The following is a 21,028-nucleotide window of genomic DNA, read 5'->3' on the forward strand; positions in this document are numbered from 1 at the left end:
TCGGGTTGGATCGGGCAGATGTCACATCAAACACCACAAATAATCCATCAAACACCACAACTAATACTAGCACCACAACCACTGAACCTATACCTCAAACTCGAATACGTAAACCAAACCCGCGTTATTACAATCCTACTTTTCAACTATATACCGCCATCAACGGTCCAATTACCGAACCTTCAACCATTAACCAAGCCTTAAAGAACCCTCTTTGGAGAAATTCTATGAGTGAAGAATATGAGGCCCTAATAAAAAATAATACTTGGACTCTTGTACCTTCCAACCATACTTCAAATATTGTTGGCTCCAAATGGGTCTTTCGCACCAAGTATAAATCCGATGGTTCTGTTGATCGTCTCAAGGCTCGCCTTGTCGCCAAAGGCTTTCACCAACGTCCCGGAATCGACTATGCCGAGACGTTTAGCCCGGTCGTCAAACCCGCCACCCTTCGTCTCATTCTTTCCTTAGCCGTCTCACAAAATTGGAGCCTTCGTCAACTCGACATCAACAATGCCTTTCTACAAGGCACGTTGTCCGAGAATTTTTACATGGCTCAACCACCCGGCTTCATAAATCCATCATTTCTGTCTCATATATGCAAACTAAATAAAGCCATATATGGGGTTCGACAAGCATCTCGCGCTTGGTATGAAGAATTAAAATCTTATCTCCATCTCAAAGGCTTCCAATCCACCATCTCAGATCCTTCCTTCTTCATGCAAACTTCTAGTTCATCTCCCATATATATCTTGGTTTATGTTGATGCCATCATCATCACCGGACCAAATTCCCAACTCATTAACTCATTTATTTCTTCTCTTGCCACCAAATTCTCCCTCAAGGATCTTGGCACCCTATCCTACTTTCTTGGTGTCGAAGTTCTTCCTCATTCTCACGGAATGCTTCTCTCCCAAATTAAATACATCTATGACATCTTACAACGAGCCAATATGAGTGAATGTAAGCCGATGATGACACCAACTACTTGCTCTGAGCCCATCACCTTACATAGTGGCACACCTATTCCGTCACCCACAGAATATAGGGCCTTGGTCGGGGCTCTACAATACCTTTCCCTTACACGACCTGACGTGGCATTCACAGTTAATAAGTTATCATAATTTATGCATGCTCCCACCACTACTCATTGGAATGCCCTTAAACGTTTACTTCGTTATCTTCACGGGTCGATAAATAAAGGAATTTACTTCGCTATAAATCACCATTACAACTTCATGCCTTTACTGATTCAGATTGGGCTGGTGACAAAGACAACTACCGCAGCACCACAGGTTATATTGTTTACCTAGGCTCTAATCCAATTGCATGGAGCTCCAAAATACAACCCACCGTAGCTCGCTCTTCAACCGAAGCTGAATTCCAGGTTGTTGCGTCTACAACCACTGAGGTTCTATGGCTAAAATCTCTCTTACATGAACTCAGATTCAAGTCTACCATCACCCCAACCATTTTTTGTGATAACCTAAGTGCCACTCAATATTCCGCCAATCCTATGTTTCACTCCCGCATGAAGCATCTTGCACTTGATTTTAATTTTGTACGTGAAAAAGTAGCCGATCAATCCATTCATGTTACTCACATTGCCGGGGATGATCAACTAGCTGATGCTCTTACAAAGCCGACTCCTCGTTCAAGATTTGATCTCTTAATGACCAAGATTGGACTAACTTCTAGACCGCCCATCTTGCGGGGGCATATTAATAGTAAAGATTGAATCATAATTAATTCAAATATTTAATATTTTGAATTAATATTATGCTCAATTCATGCAGGAGATCAAGATTCTAAAATAAGCATTTGTTTATATTTATTATGTCATTTACTTTTACATATTCTTCTCCTTGATATTAGCTTATAAATGTTATAAATCTGCACTCATTGTTATGAATAAACTAAGACTTTTGAATTCATTACTATCCAATTTCTAATATTATGAATGTTCTTACTAGTCATATTTTTGACAACTTGTCATTGTAGCCATATAATTTTGTGGATCATATGCTGGGGATTGTTATCTTGTAATTCTTATTTAACAATTACATGAACGAGTAGTTGTTTGACTAGGAACCATTTGTACTCATCGTTGACCCTTAAAAGTATGTATTGGATTTGTTATTTGTTTATCGATTTATAAGTATCGTCGGGCCTAAAAAACGTTCAATAGACGATGGATACAATCAATGATACATACATCAATACATGTCTAATCTACGTGAGACAAGCAAGTAAAATACATTCCTTTTATTTTTATAGTGGTTATCAATCAAATGAATTTTATCCACTAGTCCCGCCATGCCACTAACCAAACAATTACATTGTGTTTGTTGTATGTAGTTTAGGCGTTAACATTTTTTTACTCGAAAAAACACGACACGTGTGAGCTATCTATATCTATAATATATATAAATGCAAAATCCTACGTGTCGTGATGTGTTCGCTTCCTCTCTTTATGGAAGTCACCAGAGGTGAGGTTTACACCAGTTGATGCTTTAATTTTCGCGGGTTATGCGGCTCCTTTCTCCTTTCCCCAAACACTATCAAGCTACTCAATCAACGATTCAAAACCTCACATCCGAATCGCCTCCTACATCTTCGACAGTTAGATTTCCAGTAGGTCACTACATATAATCACCACCGCCACCACGTCAATACGAGATCGATGGCGGATGAATTAAGGTTTCAAACCCAGACATCTGTTGTTAATCAGCCAATTAGAGATGTTCAAATTCGATTAATTTGGGAAGAAATTGAGCTTGCTGAAAGGTATATTATTATTATTATTATTATTATTATTATTATTATTCGATTACACTTTTGGGTTTCCCTTAACATCAAATTGTTGTCCTAAATACTATGTACTTTAGGTTAGATTACATGTTCTGATTAAAGGTAATACATTTGGATAGGGATGGCAATGGGTCGGGTTTGGGACGGGTTTAGGTATTCCCAAACCCATATCTGATTATTAAAGTCCATTCCAAACTCGTCGGGTATTTATCGGGTATTTACCCGTTGTGTTTCGGGGATACCCATCGGGTTTTCTATCGGGTTTAGACAAAATACCCGTCGGGTATCCCGGCTCAAACCCCGTCAGGTTTCTATCGTATTTACATATATGATTTATAACCACTTTCTTAATCAGTATGATACAACACATTCATGCAAGCTTAACTGTGTGGAACTGATACACATATTCATGTAATGAGTAACAATTTAAGATTCTTTTTATAAGTCAAGTCACCATATTTTCTTTTTGCTTTTGCTTATAAGTCAATAGCAGATGATCTGATCTTTACAGGAGAGGATTGATAACCGTCGTTTGAGTCATGCAAAAACTTAATTAACCTAAGTAGCTAGGGTAAGTCAGGTATCGTATCCACCAGGAGTATGTGGTCAGTGTGAAGTGAAACCAATTTCTAAACTTATGAAGTAATTCAATTAAAGTGCTGATCACACTAGCAAATGGTTTATATGTTGTAACAAGCAAGCAAGTAATCACGTGTTCAATCAATTAACAAAGACAAATCACACCCTGGAATCCAAGTAATTAACCTAACAGTAAACTCATGCAACTTTACAGATTAACAATCACTGATTAACACCGATTGACTAACTAGACAAACCTTAGGCATCAACGCTTACTAACACATGGCACTAGTTATCAAACAGTCCCTGCCAGTGTGACTCAACTAAGGGAAAGCGTATGCTTCATCACATTCAACTAGTCAAAACAATCCTATAAGCAATTATCATAGCAACTGGCATAATAATCGTTCTGATCGAAATAAACCTAAACCTATTGAGTGCACAATAATGCCAGACATCAATACTCATAGATTAATCAAAGATCATTACAATCAATTCGTTCTAAATACATGAGAAAACTGAAAGATACAATACTCTACATCCCGGGTATGACTCGAAGAAACTAGCCGCGCATCGGCATCTCTCGGGCCTCGGTTATGATCTGGTAGGCCATGTAGGACACTTAGAGATGATTGGGGATGATCGGGACTTGCTCTTCTGCTCTGGAAATCGCCTGGAAGGTGAAGAATGGCGTCTCGGGTCGTCAAAACGTAATATAAAACAAAACCCTAACTTTCACGATTCTTGGGACCATCGCGTAGCGCGATGGCCTCCTCTCCTGGTCTATCGCGCTACGCGATGGACCAAAAGTCAACGCAGACATTTACAGGGCATCGCGTAGCGTGATGCCCCACCTTCAACACCCATCGCGCTACGCGATGGGTCTCCTTTCTCAGCAACTTCACATGATTGCCTCGGTAAGTGTGTTGGACATCCCGGGTCTTCATTCCATGCTCGTACAGGTCCAAATTAAATGCGTTAAGTACCTGTGACCTGAAACACAACAAACACGTATGAAGTACCAAAGTTCCTAAACTAAACACGTAAAACAAGTACGTTAACACAATTAAATATGTACAAATAAACCGAACATCAAGGATCAAAAGTCTTAACAACTTGCATTGCATGTGGTAATCAAATAACGAGAACGTGTTTCATAAGTTTGCTCATTTATAGTTTTATGTTCGTTTATGTTTGTTCAATTATTTTCATTTATATCCGTTAACGTTCGCGAATTGTTTGTTTAGATTTTTAACGAAATAACATAAACAAACATGAAAATGTTCACTTTTTAAGGACAAACATGACCAAAAAATATTTGTTCAATTAACTGTCCGTGTTCGGTTACCGTTACAGTTAAATGAATGAAGACGGGCACACCCTTGGTTTTGGTTTTTTGGTGGGCATATTTGCTTACTGTATTGTAATTTGTAAAACATTTGGTTGATGGTATCAAAAAAAGATGAATGGAAAAGTTTGGCATGGCTCTTAAATCATGTGATCGGTTACTGTATTGTCAAACATTTGTGTTGGATTGTGATTTAAGAACTTGATGGCCTCTTATCAGTTGAGATAGGATTTGACGGCGGGCCATGTTGTTAAAGATATAGCCACCACCATAAATCATGGTCATTCATGATATAAGGATTCCGGTTATTTCATAACACTTACAGATTGTAAAAGTTGGATGCATATCTCGGGTAACACTTACTTTTAGGGGAGATTGCACGAGTTCATGGTTTTAGTTCTTTTTTAACTGTTTTCCCTTTTTCTAATCATCATGAGTGTTTGAAAAGAACTCCATGTTAGTATGTTACAACTTACTAAAATGCAGGTTAGATGCTACCCATTTGATTTTATTTCTTTTGGTTCAATTTCTATGCAGAAACAGTCACAGTGGACGGTTTTGGCATTGGCTTACCGAAGAGAGAGGACATGATACTTTCCCTGACCCGGTGCCGTTTCTTTTCCTTTTTAATTGTAACGCGGTAGCCTTTTTTACCCATAATGGATTATCGAAACCGACGAAACTCGATTACCAACTCTTAGCTTACCAGAACTTGATTATCGAACCCGACTTGAAGCAGCCTGAAATCCGAACAATCCGACCCACAGAATCAACGATAGCAATATATTGAAAGAGAAAACAATACCTTTTTTTCCTGGAAAGATAAAATTATAATAAAATGTATAAATAGAGTAGAATTATAAGTACAGTTTGCACGTTCTTTTAAATGTTTTTATACAACTGCTACATGTACAGAATTCAGTTTTGGGCTACTTAGGATCGGACTCGGTAGTTTTATATGTTTAATCAGGTTCGGGTAACTCGGGTGTTGTTTACTCAGGTTTAGGGCGGGTTCAAGTCGGGTGTGTATTCTAGAATTGTTTTCGTGTGTTGTAGTATGAATCATGAATCGGTCTTTATTGAGAAACCTGAAGAGCTTAAATCAACTATTGCGGAAGATCTTTTGTTACTTGCTCATGACTACAAGAGGTAAGAAAATATACAGTTAGATTGCTGTGTGTCGGACCCTATATTCTTTTGTTGATATCCTAATGTATGTAGATTGTAGTGGGTGCGAATTGTAGAAACCATGGATTTCAAAAAGAGCAAATTGACCAAGTGAGAATCTCTTTGACTTTTCAAACATTGTTATTGTTGTATCTTGACTCTCTTAATCATTTTCAAAGATATCATTTATGTCTGTGTTATTTGCATTCTACAAAGAGTATTTGGTGTTCATGTGCTTGGGCTGCATAGATTAATAAAGGTAAACTACTACACGACATTATTTGCATTTTGTCTAGCAGTAGTTGTCTAACATATAGGGGTGTTCACGGTTTGGTTTAAAACTGTGAAACAGCTCAAACGGTCATCGGTTCGGTTTCATGATTGGTTTTTTTCTTTTACATTCGATTGGTCGGTTTCAAAAAATTGAGACCGTAAAGAACAATTTGGTTTACGATTGATGTGTAAAACCGGTCGTATAAAACCGGATTGGGCCGCAAGAATATATATATATACTTTTATTTTTATATATATTTCATATTAGACATTATTAAATAAGCATTTAAGTGTAATTTTAGTGAAGCTGGTCAACTAATTGAATTGACAAGTTTTCCAAATCTGTTTTCTTTGGATTTGAGTAATCTCAGTAAAAACGCGATCCCATGGATACTAAATTAACAAACACTATCTTCATAATATAATGAATAAGACACTTTGCACAACTGGATTTAAAACCTCAAATAATCAACTGTAAATACTTAAATCATGAAGTATTTTGCTAGCATTATAAATATGACATTTTGTGGTTTTTGTGGTAAGTCTACTCCTCTTTACAATGCTTCATCATTGAATAATTTCATAAATTTTGCAGAGGCCAAGCCACTTAGCATCAGAATGTCTTATACATACAGAAGTATAAAGCAAATGATAGCTTCATTTTCCTTTTGTTTTACTAAACTATAAACAAGATATGGTGATTAATTATCTACTTACAATCTTGATCTTCATATGTAACATCACTACACAAAAATATGTTTTTTATATATATAAAATAATCGGAACATACATACATACATCCATTTCAGTATTAGGACGACAATGCATAGTTAAATATATATCAGTTCAAATCCAGAAAATAATTTCGGCATTTGAGCTGAAAATCAAAGACTAAGGGTCTTATATGCATTCATCAACATATTTATATCTACACAAGATAGGATGCTGTAGTAAAACGCCATTGAAGCTAGCTACAAATCCTTGTAAGGCGCAAATAAGAGGGATGAATTGTGTCCTCCATATCCAAAAGAGTTGGACATTGCCGCCATTATATTCAACCTTTCCTTCTTCGCACCCACCAGCACGTTTTTATCTTAATCAAACAACAGTTTTATTTCACTAATCCATGCAAATAAGCATTCAAAATACGTCATGAAATATATTTGTGCGATTTGCATACCACACCGACTTCTGGATTTTCAAGATTGATGTTTGGATGGAGCCATCCAGTTTCTATAGCTTGCATAACAGTGTATATCATTACTGAATCCTTAATGATATATAATGAATTAATGATATATTCAACTTATGCCGAGTTTCATTTACCTTAACAGTAGCTACTGCTTCAACAGCAGTACAGCACCAGCAGCCCCGAGCAAGTGACCAACCATGGATTTCGTGGATTTTATCTTCACCTACAGAAAGATTTAACGAAACAAGATAAGAACTCACAATTAAGCCATTGAAGTTTGGGGTAGCATATTAAAACTAAAATACATAGTTAGAATATATGTAAAATATTAAACATATATACGTTAATAATAATAATAATAAAAACATTTAAAAAGTTCTTTTTTACATATGAACATAACCGAACCGAAAACGCTAAATATACATTAATAACAATAATAAACAAAAAAAATATATTAATATATAACTCATTAATATAAATAAAAATAAATAAATTATACGTAACTCCAACCAATAAATAATAAGCCCATACAAAAATACTAAATCCCGCAAACTAAACTTATAGAAATAAAATTTTGAAGATTCTAGACAAAATGAAATGAAATCACGTACGACAACAAAACCCAACAAACAATAATTCTGTTAAAAGTATTACATGCTATATAATTATTAGATTATAACAACAATGCCCATACAAATATAGAAAACCAAAAGAAACTCAACTTCAAAATATAAACATAGCATATAATTTAAATGATTAATGTAACATTTTATTTTATTACCTAAACCCATTATACGAGAAAATTCTATATTCACAATAATATAAAAAAAATCGAAAAGTAACCCGCTGACACGCAGGCTAAAAGCTAGTATGACTATATATTAAGACGTATGTCTATTAGATATACAGCTAAACATTGTACCATTCAAGGCTTTTGCATTAAACAACTATAGTTTATCAAAGTGACACAATATCTAAATTAAACAAATAATAATATTTATGTATAGAAAAACTACATTAACCAAAGAGCTGTTGCGTTGCAGGTATCAAGGGGCAAGACAATATTTTGTCCTTTTGAGGGTGTGGGTTCAAGACCCATGATTATCATAAAAAGATGTAATTAAGAAATACGGTTAAAACGTGTGTGAGTTGTCGTTAAAAAAAATGCTTTTAGAACATTACGCAACAAAGCCAAATTATAAATAAAAAATCAACAAACGAATATCTTGCCAATGACAGATGTGTAATTTGTAAATTAATTAAATAATAGCAATTTGAGCCCGAATCAAACTCAATTTATAAAAAAATTCTCACAAGACAAGTTTTGCTCATGAACAATGTTTTAAAAACCGGTACGTACTGGCTGATTGAACCGGTTATATCAGATTTCGACAAGACAATCAGTATTTAGAGCCAGGTATTTTTAGAAGGTTTCCTAGAATATCGTACCAACGGTTTTTTAAACACACCGGTTTAAACTGGCAAACCGCTTTCAAAACGAACAGATTTTTTATATTTGTGTTGCGTCCTGAATTTTTTAAAAATGACTTTTAACCTAGCGAATAAAATTAAAACGAGTAACCATAATAAACAGCGATTCCTTAATAAACCAATTTTGTATCATGCAAATCCAATATTAGTTTCTTTACATCTTTTGTAATTGATTAATTTCATATAAAAAGGAAAAACTTAGTATTTGTCTCTATCATTGTTTATGTGTGATGTTTGGTTCATGTATGATATTATAATTGTTAATGTGTGACGTTTGGTTCATGTGTAATGCTTATTAATATACTTTAATGCTATTTTTGAGTTAGAGTTGTAATTTATATGGAATTATAATGTAAACTATCTAAGTACATCCTGATTCAACCGATTGTATATTTTCAAACCAAATCCGATACAAATATCGGTTTTCAAAACATTTATCATAAAAAAGTATAGTTTGAACTTAAAATGGCATATAGTAGATTAGTATTATAGTATGGTACTATTATGGCCGAAAAGAGAGAGAGAAAGAGAAAGAGTAGACGGACTACATTGATAACAAAATAAAAGTAGAAGGACGATTTATGTACATTTATTTACGGCAACAATCTTTTCAATAAATAAATCCTACGAATTGCCAAATTAAGCCCTTCCTTTCTTCCGATAACAATAACCCACGGAGCTTCATCCTTGGCGCCATGCTCCGATCATGATTTATTTAGCCTTCAATTTCAATTCCTTTAACCCTAACCCCCAATTCAATTCAATTATTAAATGGAAGAAGAAACAATTAACCATTACTCTATTCAAGATCACAAGCTATGCGGCTACTTATGCGTCGTCGTCCTCTCGATTTCCAATTCCAATCCCCCAAATCCAACCGTCGATACTGCAATTACCAAAACCCTAAATCTCAAAACCGGCCGTGGTGTTTCAATAGACGAACCGGATCTCGTTCTCTCGGTGATTAATTCGGGTTCGGTTAACCCTACCAATGGCGAAGGTACGAGTAAGCCGAGTGGATCGGTGTCGGAGTCGAAGAAGAAGTGGAGTAAGATAGGGTTAGTGCAGGGTAGTGCGAGTGTAGTGCATCAGCTACAAGCGTTGGTTAACCATAAGTGTTTGAAGATTGCTTCTCGAGTTGTTCGAATTGCTCGGCGAAGCGAAGAAGGTGAGGCTAGGGTTGTGGTGCTTGTTGATGTGTATTTGCCGGTTGCGGTGTGGTCCGGATGGCAGTTTCCGAAGTCGAAGTCAACGGCTGCAGCTCTTTTTCGCCATTTGAGGTCGAATTTGTTGCTTATTAGTTTATTTTGTTTTATCTTCATTGTATGATTGAACTAATGACTAATTGAATACTAACTCGGTGAGAGTGATTACTTTTGCAGTTGTGATTGGCAAGCCAGGGATGAGATGCTGAATGCTGGCAAATGTGATCTTGATGTTGATTGTATATGGAACATTTCGGATTGTCATGTTCTTGGATGCAACCAGCATTGTAACGCACCCGATGCGAGGCGAAGAAAGCTTTTTGAGCTCCATGAGATCTTTAGTAGTTTACCTAGCGTCTCAATGCAGGGCAGTTTCATCAGTTCCAGTGTAAATCCTGCAGATGACGGTTCCATGACTGGTTTTTGGCTGTTTCCAGATGATGTTTTGATCAACGTTTTAACGATACTTGATCCTCTTGAACTCCTTAGGGTTTCCTCAACTTGCAGGCATTTAAGATTATTGGCATCATCGATAATGCCATCTATGAAGCTTAAACTTTATCCCCATCAACAATCTGCAGTTGAGTGGATGTTAAAACGAGAGCGTGACCGGAAGTTTTCCAAAATCCAATGTACATGAAATTTGAAACCAAAGACGGACTTGCTTTTAATATAAACACCGTTTCAGGACAAGTGTTAACGGGTGCGGTTCCCATGATTCAAGACTTTCGTGGAGGTATGTTTTGTGATGAACCCGGGTTAGGCAAGACTATTACTGCCTTGTCCCTGATATTGAAAACCCTAGGAACTCTTGCAGACCCTCCACAGGAGGTGGAAATAATCTGGTGCAAACAAAAGGATGACCAGAAATGTGGATATTATGAGCTTGATGGTGATAGCATTACTTCTAATAGTGTGCTCACCACTAAAAAGACTTCCGGGAGTCGTTCTAGTCGAAGAGGGCTTGGATGTATGGAGGACTCAAAGGTCAATTCACCTGAAACTAGTACGGTTCAGTTCACACGAAGCTGGACCAAAGTTAAAAGAAATCTTCTGAATGAGTATGAAGAAAGGAGGGAGGATGATAGTGATGACGATGGTGATGTTGATTATGATGGTGATGATTCACCATATGTAGCACCAAGAAACACACGAAAGAGGCGTAAAAAGTCCACTGGAGGTTATGTTCAGCTTAATGAAATGTGGGTCCAGTGTGATGCGTGTCGAAAATGGCGGAAGCTTGTGGATTCACAATTTGCAGATTCTTCTGCTGCGTGGTTTTGTAGTATGAATAGTGACCCTTATCACCAAAGCTGTAAGGTACCTGAAGAGTCATTCGACACTCGTCACTCGGTAACATACTTACCTGGATTTTACACCAAAGGTACTCCACAAGAAAAGGAAGAAAATGTTTCCTTTTTTGCTAGTGTGCTTAAAGAGCACTATGCATTTGATTAATTCTGAAACTAAAAAGGCTTTACATTGGTTAGCTAATCTAACACAAGATAAATTTTTGAAAATGGAAACAACTGGATTAGTCCACCCGCTAAATGGAACCCGAGTGTTAGCCACAGGAGAAGTCCGTGGCTTTCACAAAATCTTTAAGGCTTTCGGTTTAGTCAAAAAGGTTGACCAAGGAACACTTAGGTGGCGCTACCCTAGAAATTTGGTCAACTTGGCTTTTGACTTACCTGCCCTCAAAACGGCTCTCTGTGAGCCGCTTGATTCAGTCAGATTTTATTTATCTCGGGCAACCCTAATTGTGGTTCCTGCAAATCTTGTTGATCATTGGAAGAATCAAATACAAAGGCACGTGAAACCTGGACAGTTGCGTGTGTATGTATGGGCCGATCATAAGAAGCCTTTGGTGCATAATATTGCATGGGATTATGATGTTGTCATCACGACTTTCAGTCGTTTGAGCGCTGAGTGGAGCCCGAAAAAGGGAAGTGTCTTGATGCAAGTTCACTGGCTTAGGGTTATGTTTGATGAAGGGCACACTCTCGGGTCGAGTTTGACTTTGACCAATAGATTACAGTTGTCAGTTTCTTTAACCGCTTCGAACCGTTGGTTGTTGACCGGGACACCTACTCCCAACACCCCAAACAGTCAACTGTCAAATCTTCAACCCATGCTTAAGTTTCTTCGCGAGGAAGCATACGGGCTGGATCAGAGTTCATGGGAATCGGGCATTTTAAGACCATTTGATGCGAAAATGGAAGAGGGTCGGGCTCGATTGTTACAGTTACTCAGTCGGTGCATGATAAGTGCTCGAAAAAAAGATTTGAAAATGATTCCTCCCTGCATTAAAAAGGTTACATTCATTGACTTTAACGAAGAGCATGCAAAGAGTTATAACGAGTTAGTGGTGACAGTGCGTAGGAATATTCTGATGGCTGACTGGAACGATCCGTCTCATGTTGAGAGTCTGTTGAATCCAAAACAATGGAAGTTTAGAAGCACAACAATCAGAAACGTGAGGTTATCATGTTGTGTTGCTGGACATATAAAAGTAACCGAAGCTGGACAAGATATTCAAGAAACAATGGATATCTTGGTGGAAAATGGTTTGGATCCCGCTTCCGAGGAATATTCTTTTATAAGATATAACATTCTGTTTGGTTTGAATTGTATGCGGTAAGACAATTTCATTTTATGTTTTGAATTTCGATCAAGTTTCAATCTGATTATATTTATTTTGATTGGTGGTTGTTTATAGATGTAACGAGTGGTGTCACCTACCTGTCATAACGCCATGTAGGCATCTACTGTGTCTGGATTGTGTGGCTTTAAACAGTGAAAAGTGTACATTCCCTGGTTGTGACTTTTTGTACGAGATGCAAAGTCCTGAAACGTTAGCCTGGCCCGAGAACCCTAACCCAAAGTGGCCCGTTCCAAAGGATCTGATTGAGTTACAGCCTTCATATAAACAGGCAAGCTTCCATTATTCACAAGTTCCATTATCATTATTGTTGTTATTGTCGTTGTTTATACTGTCTGTTCTGATCTATGTAAGTTAACTGTAAGTTTAGGACGATTGGAATCCTGATTGGCAGTCAACATCGAGCAGCAAAGTATCATATCTAGTGGAAAAGTTAAAAGACTTGCAGGAAGCTAATAAAGTAATTAAGAACCGCGTCAAAGAGGGTCATGATACAAGTGAGATCAGTGAACTTTATTCTCCCATTAAGACAAACAAGGCTTCTGCTAGATCTATCAACGAGTCTGTAGAGAAAGTTTTAATATTTTCTCAGTTTCTTGAGCATATACATGTCATTGAACAGCAGGTAATTCTTGACTCATTGGAGCACAGACTTTCTGATTCAAATTCTTGTAAACAATGTTATTTATATATCGTTCTCCAGTTGACGGTTGCTGGCATCAAGTTTGTGGAAATGTACAGTCCAATGCATTCTGCTAACAAGGTAATTATCTAGTTATATATTTGAGCTGTTTGTCAACACAACCATAAGTCCATAATTGATCCATCCATAAGTTAGTTATTTATTGAAGGCATTATTTAAGTGAGTTGTGTTTGGTGAAGTCACTGGCTACATTCCAGCACGACGAGGAGTGTTTGGCTCTTTTGATGGATGGAAGTGCAGCACTTGGTCTTGATCTGAGTTTTGTGACACATGTTTTTCTGATGGAGCCCATTTGGGATAAAAGGTAGTGTTTTTCTGAAGTTAACAAACCAGCAAATGGGTTGAAAGCCATCTAAAATGATTTTTTTGGAATTTGTCAGTATGGAGGAGCAGGTGATCAGTCAGGCCCACAGGATGGGTGCTACACGTCCTATTCATGTAGAAACCTTGGCTATGCATGGTACAATCGAAGAACAGATGCTGAAATTCTTGCAGGTATAGATGTTTAAAATTTAAGTATAGTTTTTGTTGCTTATGGTTTGCAGTGTGTGTTTCTTTATTTTAAGAAATGGTGTATTGGTTGCAGGACACTGCTGAATGTGGAGAGTTGTTGAAGGAAGAGTATGCACATGAGGGTGCTCGAGCTAGACGGACATTGCATGATTTTGCTGAAAGCAATTATTTAGCTCAACTTGGTTTTGTGCGAAAATGCAGTAAAAGTTAAGGTACTATTTGTTTATCTTATTTAACTTATATCCAAGGTAATAATAACACTAATGTTTTGAAATGAATTTTCTTTTATGATACACAAATTTTCATGAATTCAAGCAACTAGATTCTCATTTGACAAGATGTGTTTTGGATTTGAATTCGACCAAAATTATTTGTCCTGAAGAAGTTTCTTACTTGGCTTTAAAATTGTGTTTTGCAGGAGGTTGAATAACTGTAAATAACCCATGACTCAGTGGCTTAATTGTAGAAATACTCTTCATGGGGACACTATTGGCTAACCCTACTCTGGTTGATGATGATGTTGATATATTTTTGAAAGTACTTGCATGATGGATTTGCTGTTTTATATGATAATTATCATCTGTTTTTGTTGTCTCCAGCATTTTACTTTTATGTAGTTGTGAGGGCTCTTGCTCTATTAGTTGCTAGCTTTTACACTATTTGGATGGCATCTTTTGTTTTGTGACTAGTTAATTCTTGATATCAATTGATACCTGCAGCTTTGCTAAAACATGTAAGCATCCCTGAGTATTAACCAAATATCTTTTTATACCCAAACACCTTTAATATATTTATTTGGTTTTAAATGTCTAGTAAGAAATAAAAGCATGAATAGGGATGTAAACTATCCGAGTTGGTCTCGAGCTTGGCTCGCTTAGACTTACGGGAGCTTGAGCTTGATCTCAGGTTGTTTTGAGCTATTTTTCTACAGCTTGAGCCTGGCTGGTGACTCCTTTTTTTTCAATCCCGGACTTGGCTTGTTTATTAATTATTAGTTGATTTATATACGTATTTAATTATTTTAATATATTTGTAGAAAGGCCTTCATCAAGCATAAGTACGACTTGAGCTTGTGCAGTATCTTTATATGAGCCAAAGCTAAGTTGTGTAGTGTGAAATTAAACAAGCTTTGGCTCGACGAGTCTATACAAGCTTCACATACAAGACTCGAGCTCGATAACTAAACGGGCTTTATTTGAGACTCGGAGTCACGCGGGTTTGAAAAGGCTTAGTTCATTTTAAAGTTTTTATCGATCCGATCTCGAGCGGCCCGGTTTGTTTGCACTCTTAAACATAACCTAAAATGTGTTGTATATCATCATCATGAGTCATGACCATTCTTGATTTCTCCCCACTGTCCAATGGAGCCCCTGCAATAATAACAAAAAGACATTCTCATGTGAGAGGCTTTGGAAGTCAATAAAGAGACGTTTTAATCTATTTTCAGGGTGACAAATCTGGCAATGGACTCCTCATGTACCTTTCATGTCCTTATCTTGTTACCCAAACACCCCCTTCCTCCCACCCCACACATCCAATTATTGAATAAGAAACATTAAGTGAATCAATTAAGTTATAATGTACTTGGTCTTTTAGAACCTGTTCGAGCCGGGGGTCTCACCGGAAGCAGCCTCTCTATCCTTATGGGGTAGAGGTAAGGCTGTCTACATCTTACCCTCCTCAGACCCTACCATAGCTTTGCTATTGGTGGGATATACTGAGTACGATGATGATGATGATGATGTCTTTTAGAACCTGTTAATGTATTTAACCAACTAAATTTATTGGGATTAAGTTTACAGAATAACTTTATATTTTCATAAAGTTTTTCTTCACTTTTTTTGTCTTCTAATTTGTTGCCACTTTGTTTAACAGAAAACCGCACATGGGCCACATGTGTGTCACAGCATCAGTTGTGCAAGTCAAAAATCTCTTAAGATGACTAAACATTTTCTTAGTGTAACATGTAATTATCACATTCAACTCTTTATAATACTTGCAAATAAAAAGTTAAATAAAAACCAATATGCACATCACTCTTCTGATGCATGGTGGCCTATTTGAATATTATTGTCTTTTATATAGAAAATGATTATCACCAAAAGCACCAGATGATATTACCTTCAACATTAAATTATAGTATCAAATACTTGTGGAAGTATATTAACACTTTAAAACCTTAGTTAGTGGAAGTGTTAATTTTGATAGAGAATCAAGTTTCCCAACTTTGGGTCAAATACCCTTTTTTAGAAATTATATTCAAATTTTCAAATGCTTGGAAAGATCATGTCAACCACACTGCTTATATCCATCTAAATCATAGAACATTAAATTACAAGAATTATATTCAAATTTTTGCCTTAAATAAAAACAAGATTTGCATCCATGACTTTTTAGGCTGTTGTTTTACCAATTTAATTGGTGGTTGAATTACTATTGATTTTTTTCTTTTGGTACAAATCAATCTTTTGATGGTGTCTTTTAGTAATTATATATTTCTACTATTTTAGTGTATGAATTCTTCACTTTTTTTCTTGTACAATAACAAATCAATCTTGTGATGGTGCATTTATACTCTATTGTCACATGTCACCAATTATTATGTTTGCATATTCATCTTTCAAAACAACGTGACAAGAGACATGCTTTAGTTGGTTTGACATTTATTCATTAACAATAACTTTAGATTATCTGCAATAGGGGTCTGTTGACCCCCAAATACGTCAATGTAGAGAAGAGAGGCGGCCAATGCAGAAGAGAGAGAGACAGAAAGGAGTGAAGAACTATGAGATTTTTTTGTAATTTCTGAAGAGGTTTTTTTCTTTAATTATTATTAAGAAAAGAAGAGGTGACCAGTTGTAAATGCTCTCACCAATTTGAAGGTAATTTCAAAAACACAAATAATAAAACTCAATAACACACATTTAACAAACACACTAATACACAAGACAAAAGTAGGATAACTTAAGGTGAGTACATACTATATCCTTCCAAAACCATATAACAGAAAATAAAAAAGATATTTCACAAATCCTAAATGTATCTTTATTGATTGATCATGATATTTTATTCTTCTTTTAAGGATCAACTAGAAAAGGATCAAGATTTCCTCAAAATTCAGTTAAACCTCATCAAATCATTCAAACCAATATATACCTAGGCTAGTTCTCTCATCTTGAGATTTATACCCATTCGTGTTATAATTTACAACGTAAAAACTAGGTTTAATGATACGATTAAATATTTGTATCTCGAAATCAACTGTAAACCAAACCAACTGTTTAAATTTTATTATTTAAAAGTTAACATTACTATTTTTAGTCAAACGAAACCTTTGTCCGCCCGACCGTCTCAACACTCAACTGGGTGACTGACACACCATGTTTAGTAAGTTAGTTGACAAACGACGATTCAACCTAAAAAGACGAATCAGACCATAAACAACCATGATTTTCTTTTAATCCAGAAATATTTCATGTTTATAAACTTTTATGGTAAAAAGTTTTATAAAAAAAAAGGTTGATTTGAGGTGGATACATGAAATTTGACTAAAAACAGAAGGAAATAATACAATAATAAGATTTGAAAGTTGATAGCTTGTTCTCCATGCTGTAATAAAATAAAAATAAAAATAAAAATAAAAAAAGATCCTGAAGGATTCGGAATATCATATCCGGTCGGATCTTCTTTTCCAAACTGTCAAAATCTCCGAATCACACCTCCACGAAATCAAATGGGTCCTTTTTATATTCACCCAATTCTTCATCTTCACCCTCAATTTCAATTCAAAAATGGGTGTGATGGCAATCTCAGACACCCCTCTTCATGTTCTTGCTGTTGATGACAGCAATATTGACAGGAAGCTGATTGAGCGTCTGCTCAAAACCTTGTCTTACAATGGTAAGATCTTGTATTTATGAAGTGGGTATGGTTAAAGATTGTTCATTTTTGTGATTTTCTTGTTGCAGTTACTGCTGTGGATTCTGGGACTAAGGCTTTGGAGTTTTTGGGTCTGCAAGATTGTGAAAAGTTTCCATCTTTTTCCCCAAATCCGGTTTGAATGCTCTTTGATTTCTGTTTCTTGTTGATGTTTATGATTTTTTAAACTTTTTTCATGTTCTTGTGTATGAGTTGTTTGAATCTTTAGTTTTAATCTTGAATAAGTGAAGAAGTCAAGTCAACATGTGGCTTTAAATGTTTTAATTATTAAAGTTCATTGATCTTGAAAATCTGCAAGATTTAGTTTTTTGTGTTGGAAAAATTGATAGCCACTTAGGAATATGAAAATTTGTTAAAAAAAAACTAAAAGAATTTTGTATTATGTTTGAATTTGAAGCCTAGGGTTGACTCCCAAAAGTCAAAATGAATTATTTTTCTGATTTTTTGTTGATTTTGAATTTTCCTTTTCTCTGTTTTTGTTAAAGTTCATGATCTTAGTTTCATGTTCTTGTACATGAGCCGTATGAATCTTTACCTTAAATCTAGAATTAGTCAAGTTAATATGTGACTTTTAATGTTCAAATGATTATAGTTCATTGATCTGTAAAATCTTCAAGATTTAGTTTCTTGTGTTGGAAAAATTGTTAATCTCACTTCGAAATATGAAAATTTGGCAAAAAAAACATAAAAAAATCTGTATCATGTTTGAATTTTAAGTCTAGGGTTGACTTCAAAAGTAAAAATGAACTCTTTTTCTGATTTTTTACCAGTTTTGAATCTGTTACATAGGCCTTATATCATTTTTGTTATGATCTTGAATTAATCCAGGAAGTGGAGGTGAATTTGGTCATCACAGATTATTGTATGCCTGGGATGACTGGTTTTGAACTTTTAAGGAAGATCAAGGTGAGATTCGATCTTGTTTATTTACTGTTTGTGTAAAAAGTTTGTATAATTCAAAGATCTTTAGTAGATGATGTAGATCATGTTTCCATTTGAGTAAATCTTGTTGACTGATCTAAATGCACCAAGGCTCGGGTTTTGGGAGGGTTGACTTGACCCGGTTTTGGTCAACCTTTGAACATGAACTAACTGATAAATGTTTATGGTACTTGCAGGAATCAAAATCATTGAAAGACATACCAGTTGTGATCATGTCTTCTGATAATATCCCAGCAAGGATAAATAGGTGATTAAAGATTTGCATACAAACTATTTCCATATTGTTGTGATAGGGTATTTTAGTCATTTTGGCACTCATCACGAACTTGGTTTTTTGTCAGATGCTTAGAAGAAGGTGCTGAAGAGTTTTTCCTCAAACCGGTTCGATTGTCAGATGTTGACAAGCTGAAACCTTATTTGTCGAAGAACGAGAGGAAGACAGCTGATGAGGAACAGTGTGCTTCAAATGACAAATCCGACGCAGGGTCCAATGATATTGATACTAATAATGATTCTGGTAAGGATAATAATAATGATAATGCTAGTGATGATGTGGAAGCACGGTCCGTTGAAGATGAACAAGCGCAGAGGGTTACTAAGGATCAATCTTGCTAGCATTGTCATCATAAGATGCTCAAGTTAGAAGATACGGTTCCATGAAGTTGATGAATATGTTTTATATTTGAACAATCATGGTTGTACAACTTATCATAAAAGATATTGGTAAAACTCATCGTTTGAACTTCAAATCTTCTATTCGTTATTCGTTTGTTTTGTCATTTCTTTTGCTTTGCGCTCTTGTCGGGCTCTAGAAAAACATCATGACACTGTAAGATTTCTACGTGCTACTGCTGCTTTCAATCACATGGAAAACAAAATAATCTCATAATTGTGTTCATATTTAAAGCATTTATATGGTGCTTTATACTTGAAGTCTTATGATTCATGCAGATACATATTTTGTGTTATCAAGTCATTTAATTAAGTTAGATTCACTCAAGATAGGGTCGTGTAAATTTGGATGATCTGTGTGACTAGTAAAAATGAACCCTTATATATGTATAAATTTAATTATCACGACGATGATTGTTGTAACACTGGACGCAGTTACTTCAAAGATGAAAGTTTGAAATACCCATAAATTAGTCTTGAAAACTCTTGCAAACATGATAATAGATATAATGAAAATATAGATACCGAAATAGATAAACATGGGTACCGCTGTACCGATACCGAAATTATTCGGTATGGTACCGGCACCAAAGGCCAAAATTTCGGTAAAATACCGGTGCCGTACCAATACTGAAACCTACAAAAGTGGGTACCGAACTGGTGCTAAAAGTAATTGGTTCGGTACTGGTACTCGGTACCATTTGCCCATCCTAGCTTGATTTACATTCACAACCCAATTAACCCAACCTTTCAATAAAAAAAACACTTTCTCTCTCTTCTACATACACAACCTTACTTAATCTAAATGTTCACTTTCATTCACAACCCAACCTAAACTAACTGTTTTATTAAACAGATATGTTTGTGATCCTATAAAATATATAAATATTTTTAAATAGTAAGTTTATGAACCAATAAACGTTTTTTAAGCTGTATTTTTATAAAATTTATGTCGGAATGTCCTAAAAAAACATAAGTAAACAATATTGTGTTCTTATATATTTTTAAAAAATGTTAAATTTTATAAATCATTAAATAAAAATCAAATTATATGTTAAATAAATTGCTAGAAAAGAAAAAAAGAAGGTTGCAACCTAGGTTGTGGCACCAACCTACGTTGTGAAAGGTTGTTAAAATTAATTGATTTTACTTTTTCTTTTAAATCCACATGGCAACCTAAGCAACATTGGGTCAACAATAAAAGTGGTCTTATGAACTGTCAAATAGTACCGTTTATGTGTAAGAATTCGTTTCATTATATAGGAGATATAGATTTTATAAAAGAATAAGCTTTTTATTTAAAAATTGTTCCAAGTAACTTATTTATAACTCACAATATTTATATAAATGAATTCCATATTTGGGTTCAAGAATCGATTTTAAGTGTGTCTTAACAGCATTACCCACTTAAACTCAAGTATAACACTAAGTATCATGGATAATTAGAAGGAGAAGTCGATGATCAGTCCTAACCCTAAGAAATTGGGAATTAAACCTAAAATCAATTGCCTTTCATCAGTTCCGAAATTTA

General features: G+C 35.5%; 1 protein-coding gene and 1 pseudogene across 2 annotated transcripts; both read left to right on the forward strand.

The window, feature by feature from the left end:
* The first annotated feature begins 9,618 nt into the window (after positions 1–9,618).
* LOC143625191 (F-box protein At3g54460-like) lies at positions 9,619–14,620 on the forward strand (annotated as a pseudogene). The gene is made up of 9 exons (XR_013152234.1): positions 9,619–10,141; positions 10,244–12,703; positions 12,786–12,999; positions 13,099–13,353; positions 13,432–13,491; positions 13,596–13,735; positions 13,812–13,926; positions 14,018–14,156; positions 14,363–14,620. The product of XR_013152234.1 is annotated as an F-box protein At3g54460-like (transcript).
* Positions 14,621–17,603: 2,983 nt separating this feature from the next.
* LOC143625193 (two-component response regulator ORR3-like) lies at positions 17,604–19,675 on the forward strand. Its single transcript, XM_077095622.1, has 5 exons — positions 17,604–17,844; positions 17,913–17,998; positions 18,712–18,789; positions 19,002–19,072; positions 19,167–19,675. Exons 1-5 carry the CDS (start codon positions 17,736–17,738, stop codon positions 19,438–19,440), a joined length of 618 nt encoding a protein of 205 aa, XP_076951737.1. The 5' UTR covers positions 17,604–17,735; the 3' UTR covers positions 19,441–19,675.
* The last annotated feature ends 1,353 nt before the right edge of the window (positions 19,676–21,028 follow it).

Source organism: Bidens hawaiensis, unplaced genomic scaffold (genome assembly GCF_021521415.1).
Source record: "Bidens hawaiensis isolate Kalapana, Puna unplaced genomic scaffold, B.hawaiensis_p1.1 tig00004020_1, whole genome shotgun sequence".
NCBI lineage: Eukaryota > Viridiplantae > Streptophyta > Magnoliopsida > Asterales > Asteraceae > Bidens > Bidens hawaiensis.